Source organism: Astatotilapia calliptera, chromosome 2 (genome assembly GCF_964374335.1).
Source record: "Astatotilapia calliptera chromosome 2, fAstCal68.1, whole genome shotgun sequence".
NCBI lineage: Eukaryota > Metazoa > Chordata > Actinopteri > Cichliformes > Cichlidae > Astatotilapia > Astatotilapia calliptera.
Window position 1 is genome coordinate 24,156,866 of NC_137423.1, and position 27,913 is coordinate 24,184,778.

At 41.3% G+C, this 27,913-nt stretch overlaps 3 protein-coding genes across 6 annotated transcripts in view; 1 reads left to right on the forward strand and 2 right to left on the reverse strand.

Annotated features, from left to right (window-relative positions):
* Positions 1-600: 600 nt before the first annotated feature.
* On the forward strand, positions 601-3,113 carry insb (preproinsulin b). Its single transcript, XM_026179904.2, has 3 exons — positions 601-742; positions 1,965-2,167; positions 2,850-3,113. The coding sequence occupies exons 2-3, from the start codon at positions 1,978-1,980 to the stop codon at positions 2,993-2,995; spliced, it is 336 nt and encodes a 111-aa protein (XP_026035689.1). The 5' UTR covers positions 601-742; positions 1,965-1,977; the 3' UTR covers positions 2,996-3,113.
* Positions 3,114-3,362: 249 nt separating this feature from the next.
* Positions 3,363-10,655, reverse strand: hmmr (hyaluronan-mediated motility receptor (RHAMM)). 3 transcript variants are annotated; one of them, XM_026188749.2, is made up of 20 exons: positions 10,478-10,655; positions 10,123-10,221; positions 9,942-10,033; positions 9,757-9,834; positions 9,418-9,606; positions 9,232-9,318; positions 9,038-9,149; positions 8,891-8,956; positions 8,666-8,739; positions 8,482-8,549; positions 8,043-8,401; positions 7,805-7,953; positions 7,465-7,679; positions 6,249-6,365; positions 5,944-6,123; positions 5,118-5,843; positions 4,956-5,028; positions 4,159-4,335; positions 3,865-4,027; positions 3,363-3,730 (listed from the first exon to the last, which is right to left on the reverse strand). In XM_026188749.2, coding segments are annotated over exons 1-20 (3,072 nt in total). In that variant the 5' UTR covers positions 10,524-10,655; the 3' UTR covers positions 3,363-3,728. The 3 variants fall into 3 exon arrangements, with proteins under 3 accessions (XP_026044534.2, XP_026044525.2, XP_026044552.2); XM_026188740.2 differs by having other exon boundaries at positions 3,576-4,027; XM_026188767.2 differs by lacking the exon at positions 5,944-6,123 and having other exon boundaries at positions 3,576-4,027; positions 10,478-10,652.
* Positions 10,656-14,723: 4,068 nt separating this feature from the next.
* The window catches only part of cyfip2 (cytoplasmic FMR1 interacting protein 2), a 29,360-nt gene continuing 16,170 nt past the window's right edge, over positions 14,724-27,913 (reverse strand). The window contains exons 11-30 of one of the 2 annotated variants that reach the window (XM_026188780.2): positions 27,545-27,782; positions 27,230-27,382; positions 26,893-27,032; positions 26,659-26,806; positions 24,938-25,091; positions 24,561-24,717; positions 24,383-24,479; positions 23,799-23,875; positions 23,582-23,690; positions 23,361-23,480; positions 23,069-23,268; positions 22,887-22,974; positions 22,635-22,778; positions 22,398-22,488; positions 20,332-20,462; positions 18,570-18,642; positions 18,333-18,427; positions 17,594-17,832; positions 16,729-16,876; positions 14,724-16,629 (exon numbers count right to left, since the gene is read on the reverse strand). In XM_026188780.2, coding sequence (XP_026044565.1) covers positions 16,462-16,629; positions 16,729-16,876; positions 17,594-17,832; positions 18,333-18,427; positions 18,570-18,642; positions 20,332-20,462; positions 22,398-22,488; positions 22,635-22,778; positions 22,887-22,974; positions 23,069-23,268; positions 23,361-23,480; positions 23,582-23,690; positions 23,799-23,875; positions 24,383-24,479; positions 24,561-24,717; positions 24,938-25,091; positions 26,659-26,806; positions 26,893-27,032; positions 27,230-27,382; positions 27,545-27,782 — 2,770 coding nt within the window. In that variant the 3' untranslated portion in view covers positions 14,724-16,461. Of the gene's footprint in view, positions 16,630-16,728; positions 16,877-17,593; positions 17,833-18,332; positions 18,428-18,569; positions 18,643-19,705; positions 19,896-20,331; positions 20,463-22,397; positions 22,489-22,634; positions 22,779-22,886; positions 22,975-23,068; positions 23,269-23,360; positions 23,481-23,581; positions 23,691-23,798; positions 23,876-24,382; positions 24,480-24,560; positions 24,718-24,937; positions 25,092-26,658; positions 26,807-26,892; positions 27,033-27,229; positions 27,383-27,544; positions 27,783-27,913 lie in introns of those variants that run through there. The other variant, XM_026188782.2, reaches the window with a different exon arrangement.

Consider the following 27,913-nt stretch of genomic DNA (forward strand, 5'->3'; position numbering starts at 1 on the left):
ATATTTGTAGTCAGTGTATATACACATGTATATGCATATATATATATATATATATATATATATATATATATATATATATATATATATATATATATATATATATGTACACATAGAATTCAGTCATTTTTAGTTTTTAAGAGATTTCTATATTATTTGTGCGTGTGTGTGTCTTTTGTATTGTGATATGGGGATAAAGGCACGAATATAATACAATATAACTTTTTTCTCGACTAAATAAAAACGCCCATGTGAACTTGCATATGTACATCTGTAACTTGGACTTGAATGACGCAAACATTATTCACATGAGTCCTATGTGACAGTACCTAAAAACACCAGCAGTGGTCACTGGCAAACTTGGAAGTCCATGGCGCTTGTGATCAGAACATGGCATATGGTGTTTGTCAGTCATCCTGTTACCAGAGCAAGTCAGGACAACACACAGCAGGGGTTGAGTTGGGCATCGCTGGATGTCTGCCTTCTCAACTACATCCCGTTATTGCAGGTCCACACTCCGTTAAATGACGTAGTGCGACTGAAGAGCAGATCAGCATGCTTAGATCAGGGTTTTAATGAGAGGACCTTAGGGTTTTCCGCTGAGGCTGACAAAAGCCAGGTGGAGAGTTATTAAGGGGCAAAGGTAGCCAAGTAGAGATGTTCTCTACCAGTATAGCCCTATATGCCTAGGCCCTTTTCATCTTTAACCACCAGCTGCTCTGCTGCACTCAGGCCTCAAACACAGGTAAGGAAGTTTCTCTGTATTCCCTCAAGATTTTCACTGTTAAAATTTATGTGTATAATAACCAGGATGAAAATAAAGTGTGGGCAGAATCTATAATTCAACCCATCTACTGTGCCAAGGAGCCTGGCACAAGGCCGAGAGGGATAGAGGAGTGGCGGACCCGATAGAGTGTTCTGCCAATGCTGTAATGTCTGGCACAGGTGCATTGTTAAAGACACTGTTAAAATGATTTATTTTCAATCCAATAATCTGCAGTACATTATATGATGTCCACAAAAGGTCTATATAGTTTCTAAATGACTGCTAAATATGTTTTTCACCTTGAAACAGAAGCTGAACTTCAAACGTGCAAGAATATCCATCACAAATAGGATTTAACTAATATCACTTCTGTAATACTGGACAAATCATCTCCACTCTTGAGCACTGTAACTGCTAAGCTGGACAGCAAGGTGTGGGCTGACCTTGAGGATACACTGACAGTATCCACATTGGTGATTCTGGGGCATATTCTTTCTAGCTTTGATGGGGCCATCATAAAATCTGGCTCAACTGGGGATAAAAGTAAAGCAAACGGACTGAGAACAAAATCAATTTTCAATCTACTTCAACAGAGGCTGTGCAGAAATAACATTAGGCTCAACTTTGGGTGACTGAAATCTAAAAAAAACTAAAAAGGAAAAAAAAATATACCTATGAAACTTAGAACATTACAAAAATATTACATTTTTGGGGATGATTTTCTATTTAGAAAAAGATTATCACTATATGTTGCATTAGCCTTGTGAAAAACAGAGTGAAGACCAAGTGCGTCATCAAGATGTAACATTTCAAATGATCCTCTTTTCTCAAACACTGAAAATTTGGAGAATACGACAACTCTTCCACAGATCTTGTTTTTCAAATGGCATTTCCATCAAAGAATGCAGTATTAGCTTTTCCCCCCCTCTCCCTCCTTTCTAAATTTTGAGTTGGGGTATTGCCACGTGCCTCATCTTTGCAGCTATTAGGTAGAATCTCACAAGAAGTTATTAACAGAAAATGCCAGGAAAAGTCATCATTCGGCATCACTTCATGCTCTTTCACTCCTCCAAACCTTCAGGCATTATGTATTAATAACTGAATTCACTTTTACACTTTTCTTTGAAACCCAACACAATAAAAATCTGAATAGCTTTCAAATGTTTGTGTATGAAGTCCTCTTTTTTGTCCTTTGTTCAAGCGGTCTCCCTCGTATGGCCAGGGTATCATGGGCAGTGTCCATGCTGTTACTGCTGATGCTCTGCTCTCCAGGGGGGTCTTCGGTCCCCCTCAAGCATCTGTGTGGTTCCCACCTGGTGGACGCCCTCTACTTTGTGTGTGGAGAAAGGGGCTTTTTCTACAATCCGAGCCGGACCCACAAGCGTGATGTGGAACATCTGCTCGGTAAGACCACCGTTCTGCTTCTCTTTTTTTTTGACTTGTGTAAAATAAGCTCTAATTGTCCCCTTGATGGTGGGAGTTCAGAAAGGAACAGCATGACATCACCCCAAGACCCCAGTGGTGCTTTGTGTGTCTAGTCTCTGAACACAGTGTTCAAAGTTCAGACTCAGTCTAATGAAAATGCCAAATTGGATGCTAGCTGGAAGAAAAATGTTTAGGGACAACATGCTGAAAACTTTACAGAACTATATCAATGTATTGAGTCATCATTAGTGTGCAAAGCCTAACTCCAGGCTCCTCTGAGTTCAGTGGTGTAGCCAGGCTTGTGGTTTGTAGCTTTCAACATCTATGCTGTGACAAAACCAGTTGATCAAAATTGTGAAATCGCTAAATTATTCATTATGTTATTTCTAGAAACTTTTTTGGATCTTCCGCATCAAACGGTCTATTGATGTTTCGACATTAACATTAGGGGTGTAAGCTATGATATGCCTCCGTTAGCGCTCCATCATATCTCCTCTTGAAGTACAGACTAACAAGACTAAATGGATTGGGGAGATCAGATTAACTAGCCATTAAGTCTCCATTAAAGTGTGAACAGTAAATGGTATTTTGCGGAACTGGAGATTTGCACAGCAGCATCAGGACTTAACACAGGGCTGTGGAAACTTTCTCCACTTCAAAGGGTTCCTGTCTAAAAGGGCCAGACAGGACCAGCGACTGTGGAGGGCTTTGTCGGGCCGCGACGAGCCCAAAGTGAAGAGAGGGATCGTGGAACAGTGCTGCCACAAGCCGTGCAGCATTTACCACCTGGAGGGCTACTGCGACTGACTCGCCACTTCAGGAGCACCACTCATAGCCTGTAAAAAGGTCCCGAAGTCAATTTCTGGCCTGATACTTGCTGGCTATGTCTTATCAACTGAAGGAAATAAAGCTTCCTGACCCATAACCCAAGGCTCTTCTCTGCAAAGATGTGAATTTGTGTTTTTTTTGTCGCTCATATATAGTGCAGCTGAAACATGGGCTGTGGTAGCCTTTTGCTGTACTCCAACCTGTGGCTGCAGTCCTAGAGTGCTCTCTTCTGGCTAAGGATAGACATGGCCAAAATGATCCAAATGAGAGAAAAGAAAAAAGCTCCTTATAAAGCATTTCTACACCTAGCATGTGAATAGGTCTCAAGAACGATTGGGCACAAGAAGAGTATTAAAATTTGTCTTTATTTACAGAATAAGACAGAGCTTTTCCCCATGAGATAATTACTACAACCCTAAGATTAATGAAAAAGATTAAAATTCAGTTAGCAAAATGCACCTTGGATTTTTAGCCAGTTATACTTTTGATCTCCAATTGTTAGCATCTAAGACTTTATTCCATCTTTTACCTCATTAAGTTTAAACAGTTTTTGTTAAAAAAAAAAAAAAAAAAAAAAAAATCCAAACAAAATGTACACACTAAAACAAAAGGCTGTAAAACCTCAGTTTACACTCTCATAACCCACAGATACTAGATCTCAGAAAAGTCTCTTGGCAGCACTGCTAGCAGAGTCCTAAAGCCCATAATGGTTTCCTAACAAAACAAACAGAGAATCAGAGTTTTAAAAACACTTTAGGAGTTACATAAAAATGAGACTCATCCACAAAAAAAATGTCATAGTTCATCTCATCATTCCTTCAAGGTTCTGGCCAGATGAAAGTGCTTACAGTCTTTAAGCGGCTCAGACGTTTCAGTTTGCCTGTTCTCCTTATCATGTTGGAAAGCTTTGCTGGGGTCAAACCTGCGGCGAGGCGCACCGGGGAGCTTTGACTTCACTTGCTCCAGATCAGTCTTTAGCCAGCTCACCTGAGAGCGAAGCTTAGACACCTCCTACACACACACGAAAAAAAAAGGGAAAATAAATAAATAAAAAGAAGGTGGGGAGGGTGTAGTGTAGAGGCATGTTAGCTTGAAATGATGTCTGCGTTTTGGAAGGCAGGCAATTCTGCATCACGTTTTACCTGTTTCAGAGAGATGTTCTCATCCTTCAGCTTCACCACGTGTTTGATCTTCTGCTTCTGGTTCTGGTGTCCCAAGAGGCGAGCGTAAGCGTCAGCCAGTTTGTTTAATTCCTCCTGGTTTGCCCCGTTCTCATTAAGTAGTGCATTTCGCTCTGCTGCAAAGGCATTGAGCTGTTCCTGCAGACACACATTAATTAGTTTTCACTATTATTCTGATAACTGTGTGTTCACAGAAATGTTATGACATCAACATTCATTTTGATTTGACCACTTGATGAATACACATCTCCACTCTTCAAATCTTCACCAACTTCTGGGAAAAAAAAAAAAAAGTCTTGCCTTTTAGTTGCTTAAAAGCACTTCAATCGGTAAGACTAGAAAAGTACTGTGCAAGTACTGCTCCATTCACTGCTAAAAACCTCCACTTTTTTCCTCTCAATCACCTTCTTCACCAACTGTGTCTGTGAGCCATTTGATGCTGGGTGAATAGAGTAAATTGGGATTATTAGAACTCTGGAGCTCCAAAGAGAGTGTGTAGAAGTACTGAAGCTGTTAATTGAGCTGAAGACAACTAAAAGACAGCCTGAACAGCAGAGGTGGGTGAGAAATATCTGCGGGTTCATATGTGGCAGTTTTATTTTGCTGGTAAGATAAACATAAAGTGCATGCACCCTGTCAACTAAACCAATTAAACAAGGAGGGGTTTTGCTGTTATTAATCTAAAAATACTAATTAGTCCAACTTTAATGAAAACGTGTGTGGGTTTCTATGAGTTGTCATAAAAATAAATCACAGACCTGGAAGGGCTTGACTTTGGCAAACAGCTCCTCATATTGTTTCTTCCAGTGCTCGGTCTCTGAACTTGAAGAACTTAAAAGAAAGTATATGATGAGTTAAAAAATGCACAAATTGTAACAGCAAAAACCTCCGGAGGACACACAAAGATCAACCTCTCTCACCTCTTCTCTTGTGCTTCAGTTATTTGTCTTTGCAGTTCCTGCCGCTGCTCCTCCAACTCCCACTGCAGCGTAACCTTCTCCTGAGTCAGTACTTTTACCTGCTCTCTTATAGCTCGTCCGTCTTGTCGCACCTCATCCAACACGAGCTGCAGAGCTTGTGTTTTCTCTTCTGCGAGGCCTAATTGGGCCCGGAAGCTCTCGGTTTCTTGTTCAACCTCATCCAGGTGAGACTGAAGCAGATTTCTGGCCTGCTCGGCCGTGCTAAGTTGATTTTCAAGATCCACCTTAGATTGGTCTCTGAGCTCTACCTGAGACAGTAGACCTTTCCTTTCCTCCTTTAATCTCTCGAGCTCAGTCTGTAGTATGATCACCTCTGACCTTAGCTGCTGGTGGTCTTTCCTTTCAACCTCACATGCTTCCTTCTCCTCCTGAAGGGCGATCTGAATTTTAACCTTCTCCTCTCTTTCTTGTTTGAGCTGTGTCGTCATTTCCTCCTTTTCCCCACTGATTTCCTCCAGCAGTTTCTGGGCTTTTTCCCTCTCTTTTTGGAACTGAGCTACACTCTGACCTCTCTCTTCCCCCAGTTGTCCCAGTGCGTCTTCTTTCTCCTTTTTCTGCAGCTGTACCTCCTGCTGTAGCTGACTGATCTGAACAGCGTGGCTCGCCTCCGCGGCCTTCATCTCATCATCTTTTTGTGCAAGGCAAGCCTGCACCTCCAGCAACATTCTACAAAGTCAAAGAGAAAGGTAGAAAAGTGACAACTTTAGCAAAGGTAGAAATTTTGTTTTAAAAAAAATAAAAATAAAAAAATTTTTTTTTAGGATACCTCAAAATCTGCTCGCTGGCTTTCACTCCAGCTAACTGTATCGCCTGCTGCTCTTTTAACCATTCCCTGACTCTCTTGATCTCCTCCTCCTTCTGTTGAAACCCTGTGAGGATCACCTCCTTAATTTCAAGTTCTAGCTCTCTCTGCCTTTCCTTTGCTTCCTTTAAAGCCTCTCTGGTACTGAAAATTAAAACGAGCATCCCGTGAAGCCCACGCTCTGGCAGAAATCCACATTTAAAGCAAGCACAAATCAAACTGGCTTTTCAAGAGACACATCCAAGAACTACAGACGCTTGAGCGCTCACCTTTCCAGCTCCGTGACAGTTTCTGCCATCTTGCTCAGGGACTTTGTGTGCGCCTCTTCAAGCACTCTCACAGCAGCTAAATGCTCCTCTTTCACAGCTGCCATGTCATTGCTTTTACTTAAAAAAAAAAAATAATAATAATAATAATAAGACACATTGTCAGTTTACGTTCCTAAAACACCCAATTCACTATAACAATTGACAGAAGTATCAAAAAATATACAAAATCAAATAGCAGTGGTCACATAATGCATCAAGTAACACTGCATTTAGAAAAACAGATGAGACAGTTTTTCAAACTTTTTCTTCCTCAACTTCCTAAAAACATTAATAAATTACTGTATCTTTGGGTTTGGATTTTTTTTAAAAACACATAAATAAATAAATAATAATATTGGAAGATATAGTGGAATAACTGTGCTCGCAACAACAGCAGGGGTTGTTGCGAGCACACATCTACGGTCTACGTAACGAGGTGATCTGGGGTGAATACTTCAACTTTCATAAACTATTCGCTTCATGTTGCCTTGTGAAAACCCGTCCACTGGGATTTCCTCCTGATGCCACTGACTATCACAACTGGAGGAAGAGCTTACTGATGCTATTTGAAGAAAACTGGAGCTCTATGGTTTAACTTCACTTTTATGTAGTGTTAACGGAGTGAACTTGTACAAATGTAAGTGGAATAATAGGACTTTCTGTTTTCTCATGAAACTGCTCCCTTAATTTCATTCCAATTACCTTGTCGGCTGCAGCGAATATTCTCGTGTTGCCAAACTTTTATTTGTGTTTGGTGCGAACAAACCATAAGAGAATTAGTCTATGGTATGGAATAACCTTGAGTCGTAATAAAATCTTCGCTTGCAGCCCTAGCTACAAGGTGCACATCATCAATATTAAAGTGACGTGGCCCTCCAAACCTCTTACATTTACCAGACTCTCAAAAAGAGAAAAGAAAGAAAACATGGTCACCAAGTGCCCTCCTTTCTTTATACACCAAGGATGAAGTCAGTACATTTGGAAACTTTAAATTGGTCTAAAACAGAGACAGTGACCCACTGACTCCGTCATGCTTGTGATGGACTGATGCACAGCAATTATTTTCTCCCCGCTTTATTTACAGTGCATGCCAGGACATGCTGCCAGTCTAGTGGGTCAAAAATAGTAACACATGGGCAGTGACACCCATCAGTTTGCTTGCCCTTTGGTTGCTCACCTCTCCAAAAGTGCTTCTGTATCACTCAGCTGTCTCTCCAGCTGCCTTTGGAGGGTCTCCCGACTCTCTGTCATTTCCTGATTATTCTGCTCCTGTTCTTCCATAAGGGCAAGCTCTCCCAGGACCTCCTCCATCTCTTCCTTTAGCTGTCTGAACCGATTCTCAGAATCCTCTCGCACCTGCTCCACTAGCACAGATAGGGAGTCCACTAATGACTGCAGGGAGAGGTGAAAAGACAAAAAAAAAGAAACAATAAGTTACAGCTTAAAAGTTATTGCACTGAGTTTTGGTTAACAAAAAACAACAGCAAACCCAACAGACAAGAAAAAGTTTGTCTCACCCTTTCCTTTGCCAGTTCCTCAGTAAGCTTGGCATGTTCTTCCTGGAGCTCAGTGCATCTCTTTGTCTCCTCTTTTTTAGCCTCCTTTAGCAAGCCCAGCTCCTTCTTCAACTCTTCCACCCTCCTTAGTCCCTCCTCCTGAGTCTTGCCTAAGATATATAAAAACAAGAACTTCACAAACCTGGAATTATTTTCTGTACCTTGAATAGCCAAAGCCACTGGCTCAGGATGAACATACTTCTCTCTTCCTCGGAAAACAGACACCTCTGTTCAAGATGCGCCACTCGCTCATCCAGCTCCTTCTCCGTTCTCCGGAGCACCTCCCTCAGTCTAGAAAGCTCTGCTTCCTGCTGGCCTACTGTCACTTGAGATTCTTGAACATCTTGGTTGGCTAACTTTATTTGTTCCTCCATGGCACTCATAGAAGACTTCAGCTCCTGCTCTTGTTCCTCCAACTTCTTTTCCATTTCCCATAAAGCATCCTTTGTTGACTGCAGCTCTTGCTGGAGTTTGCGTACCACCTCCTCTTTTTGCCGCAGCGCATCTTGAGTGGTTTCAAGCTCAGAAACACACCGCTCTAGTTCGGACTCCAGCTGCCTGTGGAAAAATGACAAATGAACATATAAGACACGCAGGAAGGATAAATTTAATTAGATATACATTAAGCGTTTGCTCACTTTAGTTTCTCCACTTGGGAACCAGCAACAGTGTTCTGTGTCTTCTCTTGAATCTTCAAGCGGAGCTCCTATGGCCACAAAGATGGATTAAACATGACTTTCACAATTTATGAATAAAAGATGGGGGAAGACAAATTAATAAATACATATTTGCAGCATGTGGTAATGTAAATCTAGTTTATACCTGGTTTTCATCATTGGTTGCATCCAGGTATCCCTGCACTACACGGATCTCCTCCCTGAGCTCCCGTATCACAGCTGGCAGAGAATGCAACCATTAAAAAGAAACGCAGTAAAGGTGATGCTACTTGCTTACTAATGTTATTCCCAAGTCAAAGATGGTGAAAATGTTCATTTGCCTTCCAGTTCAACTCAACAGACTTTGTGAAAAATCCAAAAGAAAACTCACCATGTAATCGAGCATTTTCGTTTTCCAGATCTTCATTCTGACTTTTTGTCACCTGATGGAGGTCCTCTAGAGAAAGATAGCATCCCTAATTAGTTCACCTACACATTCTGCATATGTAATAGATAGATATATAGTCTTAAATCTTACCCAAGTCTTTATTCCTGTCCTTTAAAGCTGCGAGTGTAGCCCTTGCAGCTTGTAGGTCAGTTTCTAAAACTTTTATTTGGCCTTCAGTGTTAATCTGAAGTACACTAAATTCCTGAATAAAAAAAAAAAAGACAATTTATTACTGCACATGGGTTAATATTAAGGTAGGATTTAACAAACTGAATGAATCATACCTGGTTTTTCACATCCAAAGTGTTCCTAGCTTCCATCAACTCCATGGTAAGGGAATTGATTCTCTTTTTTGTTGTATCAGCAGACACCTTGAAAAAAAATAAAAAATAAAAAACACCCACCATTCAAGTCCAAACACACTCATGATGGTATTTCTAAATACAAGTAGAGCCTAGATATCATCATACCTTGTTTTTTAGGAACTCGTTGACTTTCTTGAGTTCAGCTCGCTGTCTCTCAAGTGTGGTAACACTGGCAGTGAGCCCGGTCCTTTCCCTGATTGCAGCCAACAGCTTGGCCTCTACCTTCTTTAGCTCTTCTTCCAGGGCGAGTACCCGACGATCCTGCTCCCCACGCTGTTGCACCAGGGACCGGATCTGGGAAGAATCAAAGCTCAAACTATCTTTCTGGTACAGGCACCAACAGGATGAACAGCAGCTTGAACACTTACTGGTGCACCAGTTCCACAGTAATAACTAAGGACACAAGCTACTGATTACAGAGGACTATCAATCTTTGAGGTGTACCTCCTTCTCCAGTAGTTTCTGCTGCTTCCTCTCCGCAGTCATGCCATTCCTGTCTTTCTTTGCACTTGACCCTTCAGGCTAGTTTTTGACAAGGGAAAGACAAAGGAAACAAATATTGTATATCTCAAGCAACTCTATGATCAGCAGGCTCTGCAGAGTGGCGTTAACAATAACATTAAACTCACAAGGACATCAAGCGACAGAGTCCTGCGGACAGGAGAAACTAAGGCATTTCTGGAAGGCGATGGTGGTGGCGGCAGCATAGCAGCTCCATCAGCTGAAGACACAAAAGAAAAACAGTGGTACTAACGTTGTGTTACCAGTTACACCATTTCCTGTAGCATTACATGTAGCAGAGCCACTCACCCGCTTTAGGAGGTTTGAATCGATCAGATTTGTCAAAGGATGCCACTCCTCTCAGGTCCCCAGGTTTAACCTCATAGGACCCCGGAGGAGGGGCGCAACCTTCGAACAACAAGAAGACGTTAGCTGTAATGTCGATCACCGCAATCAACAGTGGTATCATAAACACCATCAGGCCTTTGTTATGTAAACAAATAACCACCCGTGGCTATGTTTTATTAATTTACATACGTTAAACAAGAAACCCCGCTAACCAAATGTGCCTTAACGCTTGCTTAGCTTTAGCCAGCGAACATAAGCCATTTAACGTTAAGTGGTTGAATTTGGCAGCATGCTACAGCCGTTAGCTTTTACTTACCTACGTGTTCGTTGAATCTCCTCAAAGGAGCTCGTGAAAAAGACATTTTATCCCACTGTATGTGACTAACTTTGAATTTCTAGAAGTGTCGCAAAGGCTGTAGTGCAACTCTCACTGACAAGCAACGCTTCGCCGCTGAAATTTCAAAATAACGTCATGCGTAGATTTATCTGCCCGTAGCCAATAGGAATCCAGTCCCCATGACGCAGTTCCGGATATCGCGAGCGTCTTCTTTTCACAACAAATTCAAATAGCCCTCAAGTTTACTTAGAAAGTGTAGTTTCGGATTTTGTTTAAATCCGTAACTGTAGAAATTATATATTTTACTTATTTTATACACCCATTGATGTACACCTGTACAGACTTAACATACTCGTTTTCGATTTGATTTGTTTTTTGGGGGAGGGGCTTCCCCAGGTCTTTTTAAATGGCTTACCATGGACGCTTTCTCCCATTGAAAAATAAAATACCATCCATAGCTCGATTTTTTTAAATAACTAAAAATCCAAAAATAATTAAAAACAGTTTAATTGGCATAAATTGCTAAGTAAAATAATTCTGTTTAATAGAATAGCAAAAGTCTACAAAGTCCAGTTTGGTCTTTGGTCGCTAACCCAGTTAATTTTTAAATACAATGCATTCAGAAAGCATTCCAACCTTTGTTATATTGCAGTTTATCTCAAAATGATTTTTTCCCTTTAATATGTACAGATGTGCTCCACAGTGAGACAAAAATTTTTTTAAATGCTTGGTATCTATTTTTACTATAGTTCTGCAATATGATAATAGTATTAGGCAAGGCAAGGCAAGTTTATTTGTATAGCACAATTCAACAACAAGGTGATTCAAAGTGCTTTACAGAGACATTAGAAACAAGAACAAATAAAAAGCATGATTTAAAATTGATTAAAACAAGCAAATAAACTAACTAACTAATTAACAAACAAACAACAAACAACAGTATATAAAATCAAAACAGATAAAATCAGAACAGTAGATAAAATCAGTAGTTAAATGTAAGTTTTGAAATTTAAGCTTAAAGTGTGGATTTGGTGCTTTATTCAAATGCAGCTGAGAACAGGTGAGTCTTCAACCTGGATTTAAATAAACTGAGTGTTTCAGCTGATCTGAGGCTTTCTGGGAGTTTGTTCCAGATATAAGGAGCATAAAAGCTGAATGCAGCTTCTCCGTGTCTGGTTCTGACTCTGGGAACTGATAAAAGACCGGATCCAGATGACCTGAGGGATCTGGATGGTTCATACTGGGTCAGGAGGTCATTGATGTATTTTGGTCCTAAACCATTCAGAGCTTTATAGGCCAGCATCAGAACTTTAAAGTCTATCCTCTGACGGACAGGCAGCCAGTGTAAGGACCTCAGAGCTGGACTGATGTGGTCCACTTTTTTGGTCTTAGTGAGGACTCGAGCAGCAGAGTTCTGAATGAGCTGTAGTTGTCTGACTGATTTTTTAGGTAGACCTGTAAAGATGCTGTTACAGTAATCAAGCCTACTAAAGATGAATGCATGGACTAGTTTTTCCAGGTCCTGTTGAGACATCAGATCTTTTATCCTTGATATATTCTTGAGGTGATAGTAAGCTGACTTTGTTATTGTCTTAATGTGTTTTTCTAAGTTTAGGTCTGCATCCATCACTACACCCAAATTTCTCGCCTGGTTTGTGGTTTTTAGATGTATAGATTGAAGTTCTCTGGTGACCTGTAATCGTTTTTCTTTGGCGCCAAAGACTATTACCTCAGTTTTGTTTTTGTTTAGCTGGAGAAAATTGTGGCACAACCAGTCATTGATTTCCTCAATGCATTTACCAAGAGCCTGTACAGGGCCTCGGTCTCCTGGTGACATTGTGATATATATTTGTGTGTCATCTGCGTAGCTGTGATAGTTTATTTTGTTGTTGTTTATAATCTGTGCCAGTGGGAGCATGTAGATGTTAAACAGAAGGGGTCCCAAGATGGAACCTTGGGGAACTCCACATGTGATACTTGTCTGCTCAGATGTGAAGTTACCTATTGATACAAAGTATTTCCTGTTTTCTACGTATGTTTTGAACCAGTTTAGTACAGTTCCTGAAAGATCTGTCCAGTTCTCCAGTCGTTTGAGTAATATGTTGTGGTCAACTGTATCAAATGCTGCACTGAGATCCAGTAAAACTAAGACTGACATTTTTCCACTGTCTGTATTCAGACATATGTCATTAAACACTTTGGTCAGAGTGGTTTCAGTGCTGTGGTTCTGTCTAAAACCTGACTGGAAGGCATCGTAGCAATTATTCTGTTTTAAGAAGTAACTGAGCTGTTGAGAAACTGCTTTTTCAATGATCTTACTTAAAAACGGGAGATTTGAGATCGGCCTGTAGTTGTTCATTTGTGTCTTGTCAAGATTGTCCTTTTTCAGTATAGGTTTGATTACAGCAGTTTTTAGTGATTCTGGAAACACACCTGATAATAAAGAAAAGTTGACGATCTGTAACAGGTCTGACTCTAAAGTCTTTGAGACCTTTTTGAAAAAACTTGTTGGCAGGACATCTAAACAGCAGGAGGAGGAGTTCAGTTGACCTAAGATGTCCTCCAGGTCTTTGCTGTTAATAGGTTGAAACTGTTTCATGGTGTTTAAACAGTTTTTTGGTGGACACAGTACATATCCTGGATCTGCTGTTGATGTACCAATTGCTTGTCTAATCTTTTGGATTTTTTCAGTGAAGAATTTGGCAAAGTCATTGCAGGCCATGGTCGAATGAAGTTCAGCTGCCACTGACACAGGAGGGTTTGTTAGCCTGTCAACTGTAGAAAATAAGACCCGAGCATTATGGCTGTTTTTAGTGATGATGTCAGAGAAGTAGGAACTCCTTGCATTCCTCAGTTGTAAATTATAATTGTGAAGTTTCTCTTTATAAATGTCATAATGAACCTGGAGGTTTGTTTTTCTCCATCTGCGCTCAGCTTTCCTACACTCTCTTTTTTCATTTTTCACCAGTGTGGAGTTTCTCCATGGAGACTTTTTCCTTCCAGAGATAACCTTCACCTTAATGGGAGCAATAGTGTCCATTACATTTAACATGTTAGCATTGAAGCTATTGACGAGCTCATTGACTGACCCTCTGGGCAGGTCAGGTGTTAATGGGAAGACCTGGTTAAAAATTTCACTACTGTGTTCAGTTATACACCGTTTTGTGATCACTGTTGTTGATATATTTGTGTGGGCTGAGATTTTACTTTCAAAGAAAACACAGTAATGATCAGACACGCCCACATCAGACACAGTAACCTTTGAAATGCTCAGGCCTTTGGAGATCAGTAGGTCAAGAGTGTGTCCTCTATTATGTGTGGCCTCTGTTACATGCTGAGTCAGCCCAAAGTTGCCCAGAGTGTTACTCAGGTCTTTAGTCCCTTTGTCCTGAGGGTTGTCCACATAAATGTTAAAATCCCCAGCAATAATTACACAGTCAAAATCAACACAGATCACAGACAGCAGTTCACTAAGGTCATTATTACATAAGTATTCAGAACCATTTACTTAATATTTTGTTCAATCGTCTTGTCTTATGCAGGGGTCTCGAACGCCAGGCATCCAGGGCCGGTGTCCTGCAGGTTTTAGATCTCACCCTGGGTCAACACACCTGAATCAAATGATTAGTTCATTACCAGGCCTCTGGAGAACTTCAAGTCATGTTGAGGAGGTAACTTAGCCATTTAAATCAGCTGTGTTGGATCAAGGACACATCTAAAACCTGCAGGACAGCGGCCCTCGAGGCCTGGAGTTCAAGACCCCTTATAGGTTATGGTCCTACAATATTGACAACATATTATTTTTTTAATTTTCTACCATTCTTGACAGAATCCAACCCAGATAGGGTTGGATGAGAAGAATGGGTGCAAAGACAATTTTTGTTTCATTTTTTTCCAAGATACATTAGGATAAATTCTGGCTAAGGCAGTGCAGCACATTTAATTTTTCAAGTCGCAAAGGTATGATATAACAACATGATTGAGATGCTACATTGATCCAGGTACAACACCAACACGAGGATATGAGAGACCCTTCCTATAGGCCACCTGGCATATGTAACAGATGTAGTATGTACACAAGCTTCATTCTACAAGATTCTCAAAACAAACAAATTTGGAAAACTAAAACCTGAAAACATCCTCAGGTGTAGGTTCAGGTGTAATACGGCATGCTGCAAGTAAATGGTAGAACCCATTGAAAAGCAAACATGCTAAATACAACTTCTTTTTTTTCAGTTAAACATTTTTTATTTCATGGAAATACAACATAATTTCAAATCCTTTGCAGGAACATTGTTGTACATTTTATATTCTTTTTCTCCACTTTTTTTTTTTGTACTTCAAAACATGGTCACTTGTACAACAATATCATAAACAAAGCCTCATGTCACAAATGGAGCCATTGATGACAATAAATTACATTTGCCATGCTAAGGTTTCGAGATGACACGCCGGTACCCTTCATTTTGACGAGATCAACCTTTAAATGAACCGCAAGTCAGACTTGAATAAATACGCTAAAAAGACACCGGAGTTACAAAAGAAACTTTCTTCATTCAAAACGGAGCAGAAAAAAGAAGGCTGCTTTGAAGAGGGTTACTTCATTTGTCTTTCTTCATAAGAAAAAAATAGGGACAAAGTTTTTGCATATTTTGATAACACTGCTAAATCTAAAGCAAAGAGTCCCACAATAGTAAATACTGACTATATTTAGGAAACTGCCCTTTAATCATAACTGACATTTTAGTTTATTACTTCTTCTTTTTTTAATTATTTGTTCCTTCGCTGTATGAGGAGAATATTTCATCTTCACCCATTCATACTCAAAACAGGTTAATCTAGTACAGCACTGTCTTTATACAACCTAGAGGTATTTTCTAATCTTTTTGTTCCTTTTTAACTCTTGAAAAAGCAAACACATTTACTCAGATGACTGTGTGTCTTTTTGCAAACTGTAAATAATATCACTGTATTCATATACAGAATATAAAAATCTTTCCAACAGGCAAAAGAGGAGGAGGGGACAAAACAAAATAAAAAATAAATAAATAAAAAAAAAACTACTGATGAGGTTTTCCAGTCAATAGAAGAGAGGCAAGTATGCAAAGGATGGTTAAATTAAAATATTAATAATTAAAAACAAAGAACAATTACGACACTCAACACTTCACTTTGTTCAACGGTGAAATTTACAGTGGAACTGGTTACCGAGTAAAAGCGTGTCAGGAGGCCGACGAAAAACCAGGTAAACTGAAGGCAAATCAAAGATGCAGTGTACCTCCGCTCCTCTGAAAAGCAGGCCGTGTGTGAGAGTAATGAAAAGTATATAAACGCGTCATGACAGACGCCTTGTATCATGGACAGTGGGTAGATTATTATACAGATGCATCACGATAAACAAGTTTGGGTCTTAATAGAGGACACGCGTAGAGATCGCACAGGTGTACTGGTGCCTGTGCGAGTACTGTTGGGAGACGTCGGATCACGTAAGAGCACCATGTTGGACTTAAATATATTTATATATATCTATATCTATATAATTTGGAAAATTTGTTATTTGTTGCGCCGTTTCATATCACATTTTTTAAAATCAGATAGTCTAATTTTTGTCTCTTTTGGCATTTGTATCAGTGGTCCAGCGAACAGGTAAGCAACTGAAGGAGTAAGAGAAGGCATGCACGAGTCTTGAGTGGAAGCCACACAAACGAGGAAATAAAAAGAAGAGACGTGACTATACACTTCTACCTCTGGGGTGCTCCGCTTCTCGTAAGAACCCAAAGACACTCATTTGTATTAAATAGAGGAACAGTTTGAGGAGACGTGTCTTTGGATTCTTACAGCCAATGGGGAGCTATTGTGGTACCTTACACCTCACAAAGAGCAGTAAGAGGCAGAAATTAGCATCACAGCTAAGGGGAATGTGTCTTCACTTGTGTGTGTGTGTACAATTTTCAAAGGTCTTTTCAGCAAGTGGTAGCCAGGGATTGGTGTATAGGAGGCTGGAAACAGCGAACATGCTCCACAGTGGAACTGTCCGTCTCCACTGCCTTCATGTACTTGTTCAGGATGGCAAATATCTCATTGTTGAGGATCTGGTACTTCCTGATGCGATCTGCCATCTTCTTCAGCGGCTACGGAAGAAAAGAAGGGATGTATTTTTTGGACTTATAATTGCAAGTCTTCAGCAACAAGGCAAAATTGAGGATACGCAGCAGATAACGTGTACCCACCACATTTTTGATGATCTCGTCCTTGCCATCCTGCCTTTGGACTTTGAGCAGGTGGTAGCAGAAGTCGAAGAGGTCAAAGCGACGCTGCTGTCCCAGCAGCACGATGATGGCACAGCCGGCCCAGTTCAGCCCATCCCCAAAGCACTGCCTGTAAGGACGAGCACAAACAACACGGGGAGGGGGCGGAGGGGTGCGCTTTCATTATGTGATGCACAACTCGAGATGTGACAAGTCTGCAAAACAATGATGCAACTCTGATGCAACAACGCTCTAATGTTTCCAGCTGCTCTGGCGACACAAGGGAGCAACGCGCCATGGAAAAATCCTCCCTCTGTCTGGGTCCAAACTGCTGTCACATATACACAGCCCGCCCCTTTCAACTTATTTTCAGCAATCTTATTCAAGGAGGGTGATGTAAAGGGTGTGTAGCACAGTGATAGAAAAAAAAGTTAATTAAGGGGAAGAAACTAAAGAAGTCACATAGTGTGTATTGAAAAAGTTTCTCCCAAAACTTTTCCACCCCTTTAACTTCTCTTCTGATTTGCCAACTTTAACCTTTTTATCAGAAGAGAAAAATATTGCTGGACCTGTCATATCAACATCTGCACCAAAATGGACCCAAAGAATAAAACAAAGCAGGTCAAATTTAGCTTAAAAAAGGAAAATACATCAACAGCCATCAGAAGCCATCAACACATGGCTGTGGGGAATTTAATTTTCACCATAAAGCAGCCGAGGTCAACAGACACTCTTGGAATCTACCATTAGTTTGCTGATAACTGCAGACTTCCCTTGAATGACTTTTCTACTGTCGCTTGCTGCTGTGCTTTGCAAGTAATGACTTTCTTTGCCAGGTGTCACTTACTCTGCCGTGAACTCGTGCGTGCCCACGGGGATGCAGTAGACGAACTGCATGGCGCTCCACAGGCGGTGGAACTCCATACATTCGTCGACATGCATCACACCGTTGGTGGGCGGAGGACCGCGCCACACCGGATCCTGCAGGAAGCTGCGGATTCGCGTTAGGATGACCTCGAACATGGAAAGGCCACAGCACAGGCGCTCTTTGGTCAGCAGGTCTCCCTCCCGCGCAATGGCAATTTGCTGGTAAAAAAGAAAACAGGCAGAATGCTCAAGGATGAAAATCTAAAAGAGAAATCAGACCATTCACTTCCTAGAGAATTTGCCAGGGGATTTTTGCCACTGCTATCCTCCTCTGTCGCTTGCTGCTAGAAACTTAAAGCTGATTACTCAGCTTTTTCTTTCCTCCTCTGAAAATCCGCAGGCTTCTAGTGTAAGTCAGTCAGCTTAAAGGATAATGCTAGGAGAGAGAAGAGAAACTTTCCCTCCAAAAGTCTAAAAAGTCTTTAGAGAATTTAGAAAATTGTGGGAAAGATTGGCAGCTTAAAGAGAAAATTTTTTGAAGACCAGCTATGAAAATTGTGCAAATTCCCTTGAATTATTTATTTATAATCAATAAATAGTTAACAATGAAACACGCCTGAGAAAAGCAGGAGGAAGGGGTCGCATGATTAAGCTGCAAGACTATAAATATGTCCTTTCAGGTCGGCTTTCATGCCCATCAGAGCAGATGTTGAACTCACTTGCGGGGTTCCCAGCCTCTCAATTAGAGGCACGAGGTGGAGAGGGGCGTACTTCGCCTCCAGCCGCTTCATCCTCACCTCCAGACGCTCTCCCTCTGTGCGGCACACAAATACCAACAGTTGCGGACGTATTTCAAAAGAAAAATGCTTCTCAGATCATCCCAAACTTCAAACTGTGAGTAATGTAATTTGCACCCGTCTGCTTTTTAATTCACCGCTTCCAAACTTGTTGTATACCTTTGATGTAGACTCTGGGAAGAATGTTCTGGAAGGGAGCGGCGTGAAGCAGGTCACACACTTCCTCCTGGGACTGAGATTTAAGCACAACACAGACAAACAGCTCATTTTAATCCAGGAAGTCGCCCGCTGTTATTCTCTACGGATGCCCTGACAAAGCATGCAGACAGCCATGAGGCGGCTTTTTGCTGAACTTCTTAATTTAAGTGTTTTAAAGACATATTTTTGAATGCCTAACACGAGCTCCGAACCACAGGTGTGTGCTGACAGATTAGTCAACACAATGTCAGGCTTAGGGAGAGTGGGGAGATAAGATAACTGAATTAGAGTTTGGCTGTGTGGATAATGATGCTACGATTATCAAGCAATGATGACAGGCCAATTTTAAAAGGATTATAATTTGTAACACTTTAAGCACAAAATCCCATCTAGTCGGGTTTAGCGGCTCGAGGTCAAGTTTACAAACATCTTAATGAATCGAAAATGTCACGTGGCTCAGTGCGTGGTTTTTTGTTTGTTTTTTTGCCATTAGAGACTAAGGAGCAATTTCAAGCGGTCAGAGCGATCGTGGTGGTGACTGTTTGTCAAGACGACAAGGTACAAATCAAAGAAAGAGCAGAGGAGCAGCACCTCGAGACCTCGGCTAAAAAAAACAAAAGAAAGAAAAGGGACCGGCTAGAAGAAAAAGCCATGCAACACGCACTCGAATGAACGCACACTTAAGAGACAAACAACACACAACTAGGCTTTTAGTAGACGCACAAGCAAGTGCAGCCAGACAGAAATGGTAAAAAAAAAAAAGAAGAAGAAAAAAAAAAAGAGTGAGATCTGGGCAGCGTACAGGCATTACAAGTGCCCAGAAGTAAAAGACAGTCATGGAGGCAAAAGTGCAGAGTTTAGCACAAGAATGTGCGATCACCTTCTAAAATAGTTATGATTCAATGTAAAAAACATTTCCTGTGACAAATGCAGCTTGATTGTCTGTCTCACTGATTTCCTGCAAGATTACTGAAAGCTTGCAATGTGAATATCGTGAAACGTGTCGGAGAGGTGAAGCAGAAGCAACAAATTATTGCATACGTCTTAGGTGCACTCTTCAAACACTCTTTTAGTTTCACCTCATTCTTTTTAAAAAAATGAAAGATGTCTCAGTGCTTTTGCTTCCATGGCTAATTGAAGGTAAACTGCGTGTGTGTCAAACTAACACGGAAAAAAAGAGAAACAACAGAAAACAGCAGCCCAAACCAACAAGAGATAAAAGAGCAAACATATTTGGTCATGCTGTCATTTTCTGGTAGCCAATAGGAAGACCTGAATCCTTACCACCTGTGGTAGTTGCCAGCGTGTAATGAAAAACAGAATTGTATTTCAGAAACGTAAAAAACCCTCACACACAATCAGAGATTAAACACTTTGGGGCGTGTGGACTGGGAGCCTGATGACTTCTGACCGTGGTGTTTGATTTAGCGAGTGAATCAACACCACAAATTGGGTGGAAACCTTCAGGCACCCAGGTTTGTTGGTCACCCACATTAAAACAAGGCAGTCAAGAGAACTTCATTTCAGTGGTCCTGTTTACTGAGCGTGCTCGGAGACCACAGACAGAGCTATCAGAGGAATCTTTGAGAAAGCAGTAGTAACAAAACAAAAAAAAAAAAAAAAGAGAGAGAGAGGGGGGGTGGGGGGGGGTGGGGGTGGGGGTGTGCAATAATCACATTAAAGCATTATGGGATTTTGACACTTGTAAAGAGAAAAGTCCTACCAGAGCTTGCTCGATGAGCAGGCAGAAGAGGATGGCGTTTCCCACCTCCCTTAAGCTCTGGAAGACATCCGTCTTTAGCTCAGCATACTCAATGATATCCTTAAGCTGGTGGTGGAAGAACTCCAGGATGCCTGGAATGGCAGATGGAGAAAAAGACAGGTGTGATACGGCGCTCCATCTGCATTTTTAAAGATACGCTGATAACATCTATACTCTCCTACAGTCTAGGAAGCAAGCGCCTGCTAATATCTCGTTATGTCATTGATAATCTCTTGCTAGCGGGATGAAATGCGGTGATGTCAGCGGGTCCACGCGGCCTCTCTGACCCACATTTGGTCTGAGCATCGGAGCCTCGCAGCAGAGGACAAGAGGATCATTAACTGCTGTCAGTGAGATCACAGGCAGTAAGCCAGGTACAGACCTCAGGGTACAGAACATCAGTAATCTACAGATTACTAAGCCCTCCTCTTAGGGATATTCCATCTGACTGCCTCTAATCTGCAACCACAGCTCTAGTCAAAATGCATTAAGGCAGGTCACGGAGTGCACAAAGACGTAAAAGAATTAGGCAGGTAGAGGATTTTTTGTGGTTTAATTGGACATTGTGCACAACCCAAATGGCTGAGAACAGTCGTGTTCCTAACTGTATTTTGTAGTGGTTCATATGTTGTTATCTAGAATTGTACTGCTTTCTCCAACTTATGGCTGAATATTATTCCAGTACTGTTGAATGTTTCCAAGATCTGACTGAAGCCAGAGAGGCAGTCTGTGCAGGACTTTCTCCAATAGTGAGCGGCGATATCTGAACCTGGAGGAAAATGTGACTTAAACTGCTGTGCTATGCATCAAATAAATAAAATATCTGTACCTATAACCAGCTATAAATAGTTAGTGCACATTTGTTACAGCACTTTTGTTTCATATTTCTTCATTATGTAAAGAATACTGTGCAAAAGCCTTGAGCCATGCATTGTTTATTTATATTTTGCTCGAAAAATAGGAAAATAAGTGCAGTGATTAACTGAAACATGTAAAAACATAAATGAAAATTTACTATGTGAGGCAAAAACACAGTGTATAGAACTCTAACAAGCTTGAAAGCCAATTTTTGGTTTGACCACCTTCTTCAACAGTAGATGACTCAACTGAAAGGCCAGACGCATGCTCTCAGCTGCAGTGTCAGGTCTGGTTGCTGGATTTTTCTCCACTTTTCTAGTTTCCTCATTTTTTTAACCACACACCATGTTAAGATATAACAAGTTTTTGGATAAGAGCTCTTTGGAAATCAGTTAATTTGTGCAAAAAACACTATTTTATGCCTGTCAAACTGTGTTCTCTTTGGCAACTTTCACAGACTCAGCTATGAAAGTGTCTTTTTGCCTTTTTGTGACAGGCAGGTAACAAAGCACCTAAAGATACAGTTTAAAATTGGTTCTCTGCTAAGTTCTCTGTTTTGCGCCTTTTATATTGTTGAAAGTGGCTCAAAAAACAAACAAAACATGTCCAACGTTCAAAGCAAAACTCTGATGCATCCTCAAAAAGCGTGCAGAACAATTGCTCAAGAAAGTAAAGCAAAGCATTTTTTTGGGGCTTTTGCACAGTACTGTAAGTGCATTAAAGTAGTGTGAAGTTATTCTGACGCTGTGGTTTTCAGGCTAAATGATCTGCGATGATAAAAATCTCATATTGAATGTGCTAATCCGCAGCCCGTTTATCATACTTGACATATAAACTCGTGCTTGGTACACAGCTTGATGAGAATGACATTAATTTTGCAGATATATTTCAACTAAAATTGTGGTATGCTGGTGGTACAAAATTTCACAGCAATCAATCAGGTATTGCTCAAATTTCAAGTTTATGTCGGTCAAAGCACCAACCAATATGCAGACCATTTAGTTTCTTTTTCTCTGATTGCCCCCTTATTCAAAAACGGCTTAATTTGACTTACCTGAAGTCAAATAAAGAATCATATTTAAGCAAAGCGAACAAAGACAGCTCATGTGGAAATGTTAACGCAACAAAATGTGCTCCATTCATTGTAATTTTGGGGATTATAAACTCACCTGGGGAGCCGTACTCGTGGCGCGGTAGGCGGCAGATCTTGGGCATGACTTCTATCAGGGTTTTTACATACTGCAGTATGGTGCCCTGTAACTGTAAAGTGACAGAGAAGATGGATAGTTCACAGCAGGCGAAGGGAAGAGAGGGCACAAAAAGGAAGGAGAATAATAACTGTGAGGATCCAGCACACTGAGGGGGAGGACAGCATGCTTTTCAGGATGGAAAATGAAGATAAATACCAGGCTCTTGACAATCTTAAGCAGCTCCTCCATCACCACAGCGATGCCTTGGTAACCAAGGAGGTGGCAGATGGTCTTGAAGTGAGGCGGGCCAACAAAGTTTCTGTAGGAGCTGTATATGTGGGAGTATGCAATGTTGAGAGGCTGAGAGGGAAAGAAGAAACAGACACAATGTTATTCTGAAGCAAGAGGAAGTTTGCTTTACACAAAAAATTACAAGTCTTTACTATAATATCACAGATGGTACCGCACCTTAGACCCATACAGGTAGTAAGGCTGTACGTTGGCTGGCTTGTCTCTTTGAGGCTCCTGGGTGAAGGGAATAGCAGTCCGTACAAAGCTGAACAGAGGGAGGCGAAAAAAAGGTAAAGAAAAAACACAAAAGGTAAAAGCAAATAAAATATATTCCTGCAAAACAACAGCGTGAAACTGACCGGTTCGTGGACCCGTTGTAGCAGTAGTTGGGGAGGAAATCAAAGTTGAGTTCCCAGAAGACGTGGAGAGTGATTCGTCCATAGGGGGCGGAGACATTGTGGTTAGCCTCGCGGAACATGGCGTCAAAGCTGTCCAGCGTCATGTGCTTGGACAGGAGGCGGTGGGTTAGCCTGTTAACCTCCAGCAGCCATTCCAACTCCTGTCCAGACATGCAGTGTGAGAAGGATGATGCGCACAGGACACAAAAATAGATTGACGATTTTCACTAGTTTCCCTGATGTTTGAGCTCACCACTATAGAGGTAAGATCCTCGCTCTCAAAGCGGCTGATGGCGTGGTCCAGGGACTTGTACATTGCTGCAGAGATCCTCTGGGTAATCAGACGGTTCAGGTCAATCGAGCGACCCAACAGCTGCGTGAGACAACAGGGATTGATGAAAAATACAGTGTGAAAGTCAGACTGGTGGTTAAATAAATACAGATACAGCAGATGTGTTTTCATGTTTCTGCTACCTGCACGTGTCTCTGTTTGAGCAGCGTCTCGTAGCGGTTTGATGGAGGATACGGGATGATTACGCCGTAATTTTTACACTCAGCTCTGAAGCGCTTGTCTAGGAGGACACTGAAGAACACATGGCATATGAGTTTGTAAAGTCTGCAAAGAGCGCTTCAATATCTGCCAATAACTCTAAAATACTTTTTTTTTTAAAGTCACATTTTCTTTTTTTACCTTCCAGCCATTGCTTTGTAGTAGGCAAATATCTGATCTGCTAGCTTGTAGACAAACTGATCAAAGCAGAGGTTTACCTGAGAACAAAGCAAAGAAAATGGTTATTAGATTCAATTCAAAGTATTTATTGTCATGTGTCACGAGAGAAAAAGGCATTTCTCTGTGCAATGAACACCCACAGATGCTGATAAATATATACGATAGAAATAGAACATATAAATACAAATAATACAAATAAATGGAGACAGAAAAGGAGACAGAATATGGAGATTTGAAACAGAGATGTGTGCAAAAGAGCTATAGCTTAATATGCTGGCTTAATATGCAAGATGGCCTGATGTGCAAAAAAATATACATATTATTACTGTTCAAAAATGGGTCAGCAGTTCAAGAGTCTGATGGTAGTGGGGAAGGAGTTGTTGAGTCTGGATGTTCTGGATTTCACATTTCTGAACCTCCGCCCAGAGGGCAGAAGTGTGAACAGTCCGTGTTGGGGGTGTGTGGGGTCTTTGAGGATTATTAGATTAGATTTATCCCTTTAAATTTCCATGGGAATACTCCTAATGGTGGCTATTAGAACTTACCTCAGCCTCGATTTCATCATAAAGGAACTGTTTCTTGAACTTGGTGAGAGCGTAGTAGCCACTGTCATTATACAAATCTAGAGGGTACAGCACATACCTGAGAAGAGATAGTGGGAGTTAAAATACTGCTCTTTTTTAAAGTCATAATCAATGAGTGTTTAACTGATCTACTTCTTACTCCATCATGGAAGGCTCCTTGGTCTCCAGGATGTGGTCAGTGAGGATCCACGGCATGGACATCTCAATGGGGAACTGGATTCTGCGGCCCATGGTGAGCTCCAGGAAGAATTCTCTGAACCAGAGCTGGGACAAGTCACAGCACTGCTGCAGGGCCTCTGTGTGACAGGACAGTGGCAGGAAGAAGGAAAGAAATGGCAGAAAAGATTGGCAAGCATTAGCAATGTTTGCTCTCATTGCTCTTCCTCTGCCTCACAAAGGAAGCAAGAGTAAAAGCTGTTAATAATGTTAGCTGATGCTGTGGAGTATTCATTCACTTCTCTTCTGGTTTTTCCTTTGACAACTTGGTCTGTTTGAACTTTCAGAATTCCAGCTTACCACTAAAGTTGAGCAAATGTGTGAAGAAGAAGGACTGCTTGTGGAAGTCTTCTATGGCTGTGACTATGGGTCCATCAAGGCTGCTCCGCAGAGTCTTCTTGGATCCACTCTTGTCTGCTATTAGGGATTCCAGCATGGTGCGTACCATGTACAGCTGTGGAGGAGAGAGACAAAGGTTAAAATATAAAAAAGTGGAAACCTCCTTTTTACCAAGCAGCAACCTGGGTGAAAAATGAAGCCAGTATAGAAGTGTAAAAAGGAGCCACTTCCACAGGCACTAATGTACAAACAGATGAAACAGAGATGCAGGCTTTAGAGCCGAGCGCTGATAACAAGCCAGATGGTGTCTCTCCTCTTTAGTCTGGAGGACGCGGTGTGCGTGTTTTCCAAAAAGAATTAAAAACTTCGATTAATCTGACCACAAAACCTTTATTCGGTGATTATGAATGACTTTTGGCCTAGAGAACATGCTTCTGGATCGTGCTCTTTTTTGCATGATTGCACTCTAACCTGCAGATAGCAGGTTGCAGATAGTAACTGTGCTCACAGACAGTCATTTCTGGAAGTGTTCCTGAGCCCATACGGTGATTTCCATGACAGAATCATTCCTGTTTTTAATGCAGTGCCACTCAGGGGCCCAAAGATCATGGGCACCCAAGAGCAGATGGTCTGCCATTTTTGAGACTGGTGATGGCATCACATTCAAAATATGCTAAATTTTTTTATGAAATAATAAAATGTTTCCATTTAAACAACTGATATGCTTAAACAGTAGTGTATATAACTTTTACACTCATTGCATCAGACGAATATGAGTGGACAAAAGCTCATGTGACAGACCATTATTACTCATTTGAAACCTTTATGAAACACGACTGTCAGCTGCAAGAGAATTCAATATTAATGAATCAATGGTACGGAAGTAGAGGAAGCAAGAAGAATGAGTTGAGTAAAGTTTGACTTATCTGACTGTCTTGTTTCACTTAATGCGCCTTATAATCCAAAAAATACAGTTACTTCTACCTTCCTTTAGCATGTCCAGAAGTATAACGTTTTGTGCGATGGTTAGCATCTTCCACTGCCTTTGACGTTGCAAAATGGTTTGTCAACATTTTTGCGTTTGTTGGGGATAAACTTACAAACATACAGTGCAGCACTTCAGAGTCACACTGCTAGCGATCAAAGATTTATGTAAATTTGACAAGCTGAACGCATTCTGTACTGTACAGGAGAGACGGCACGGAGGAGACTGATTGACAGTAGTCTAGAGCCAATCGGGAAACAGAACACAATGCACTGTTAAAAAAAAAAAAAGCATGCAAAATTGCACAAAGAAATTCCCGAAACAGCAAGGCCGCGAAAGGTGAACCTCGTTATAGCGAGGGACCACTGTAACTTGAGAGAAAGCTTCATTTCTAATTTAAAGATAACACCTTTACTCAAACCCACACCCCAAATCTATGTATTTTAAAAAGTCATAACCTTCATGAAAATGTATCAGACTCCAAACAGTGTCAGTTTCTTTTAAATGGGAACACCGTGCAGCATAACTCACGCAACTCTCACACCACATGTACATTTTCAGGTTTTGCAACTGCTAATAGGAAGTTAAGCTACTTTAAAAATCTCAGTAGTTTCAAAGATAATACATGCAGATCTAAATGCTTTCACTACAGACTGAACACCATTCTTTAAGCACCCTGGTCCGTTTCACGTCTCACCTGTGTGCTGGAGGGTCCGACGGCTCTACGAGGCACCTTGATATCAAAACCGCCTTTCGGGTCCTTCTCACCCCTCAGACAGGGGTCATTTGGAGGTTCCCTGGCTCCTTCCCAGTCACAGACAGTTTTTCGAATGGCCTGGAGAACGCTGCAGAAAAATGTAAAAATACTTCGTCTGTTGTTTAGTCTGAAACAAAAGAAACGGATGCATTTGTGATTGCATCATTTTTGTACCTGATGAGAACGTTCTTCTTTTTGCGTACAGCCTGGCGCAGAGGTTCTCTAAGGGTCATTTGGGCAAAATCCTGCAGAGCTGCGTAGATGGTATTCCTAATGGCCTGGTTAAACACAGACTCCATTCGGCCCATCAGAACCTTTGGGACACATAACATCGTTTATTGCATCACCTAATTTTAATGCCGCTTTAATGTCAATTGTGCAAGTTGCATTTTTGGAAATAAACTAGTGAAAACTATGCTTGTGTCAAACCATGCACTCAGCTGAAGTGCAAAAAAATATCCAGATAGTGAACATCAGTGAGAGTGCTACTCATATTTCAATAATCTTTTACCTGCAGCCCTTTGATCATGGCAATGACCTCCACCAGGGCAAACTTCTCTTCACTGGTGTAGTTGTAACGTGTGGCTCGCTCATACTCCTCCGCCGTGCCTGGACAGTCCTTATTACAGAATTTATCCGTGGGATGTACCAGTTTCCATGAGTACTGAAACAAAGGAGAGCTATAATTAGATCAAAGCCAGAACAATAAATAGCAAAAAAACAACCCACATCATACGTCCAAAACCCACTCATATTCACACTGACGGCCCCACAAAGCATTTTCCCTACCCACACAGGGATGCAATCAATCCCACGCTTTACTCACAACTTCCATGACATGCGTGCTCCACTTAGACAGCAGCTGCAGACCCCTCAGAGCCAGGTCGAACAGCTCCCTGTACTCCTCGTCTGACTTCTGGCTGTCCAGGCCCGAGCCGGTCACCACTTCGCTGTTGCTGTAGCGCGCTAGCTCGGAGATGAAACGGATGTGGTCATCCCTGATCTGCACCATCTGCTCGCACAGGTTGTACTGCGGAGAGATGCTGCTCTGAGTGCACGTCCACCTGGGCACAGATGGGAAAAGAGGGTTGGGAGGGAGTGTGTGGGAGTTTGGTCATCAAGGAATTTTACTTCGGCCTGTAGTTGTAGTGGTGGAAAAAAAAAAGAAGAGTAACATCCAGATTTCTGTAAATTA

What these genes read in the sequence shown, in the direction of transcription:
- insb (XM_026179904.2), top strand. Translation starts at nt 1,978, where the DNA reads ATGGCCAGGGTATCATGGGCAGTGTCCATGCTGTTACTGCTGATGCTC. An exon ending in TGATGTGGAACATCTGCTCG is followed by an intron (nt 2,168 to 2,849) that starts GTAAGACCACCG and finishes TCCACTTCAAAG; the next exon opens with GGTTCCTGTCTAAAAGGGCC.
- hmmr (XM_026188740.2), bottom strand. Translation starts at nt 10,523, where the DNA reads ATGTCTTTTTCACGAGCTCCTTTGAGGAGATTCAACGAACACGTAG. An exon ending in GAGATTCAACGAACACGTAG is followed by an intron (nt 10,222 to 10,477) that starts GTAAGTAAAAGC and finishes TGTTGTTCGAAG; the next exon opens with GTTGCGCCCCTCCTCCGGGG. An exon ending in CGAAAATGCTCGATTACATG is followed by an intron (nt 8,740 to 8,890) that starts GTGAGTTTTCTT and finishes ATTCTCTGCCAG; the next exon opens with CTGTGATACGGGAGCTCAGG.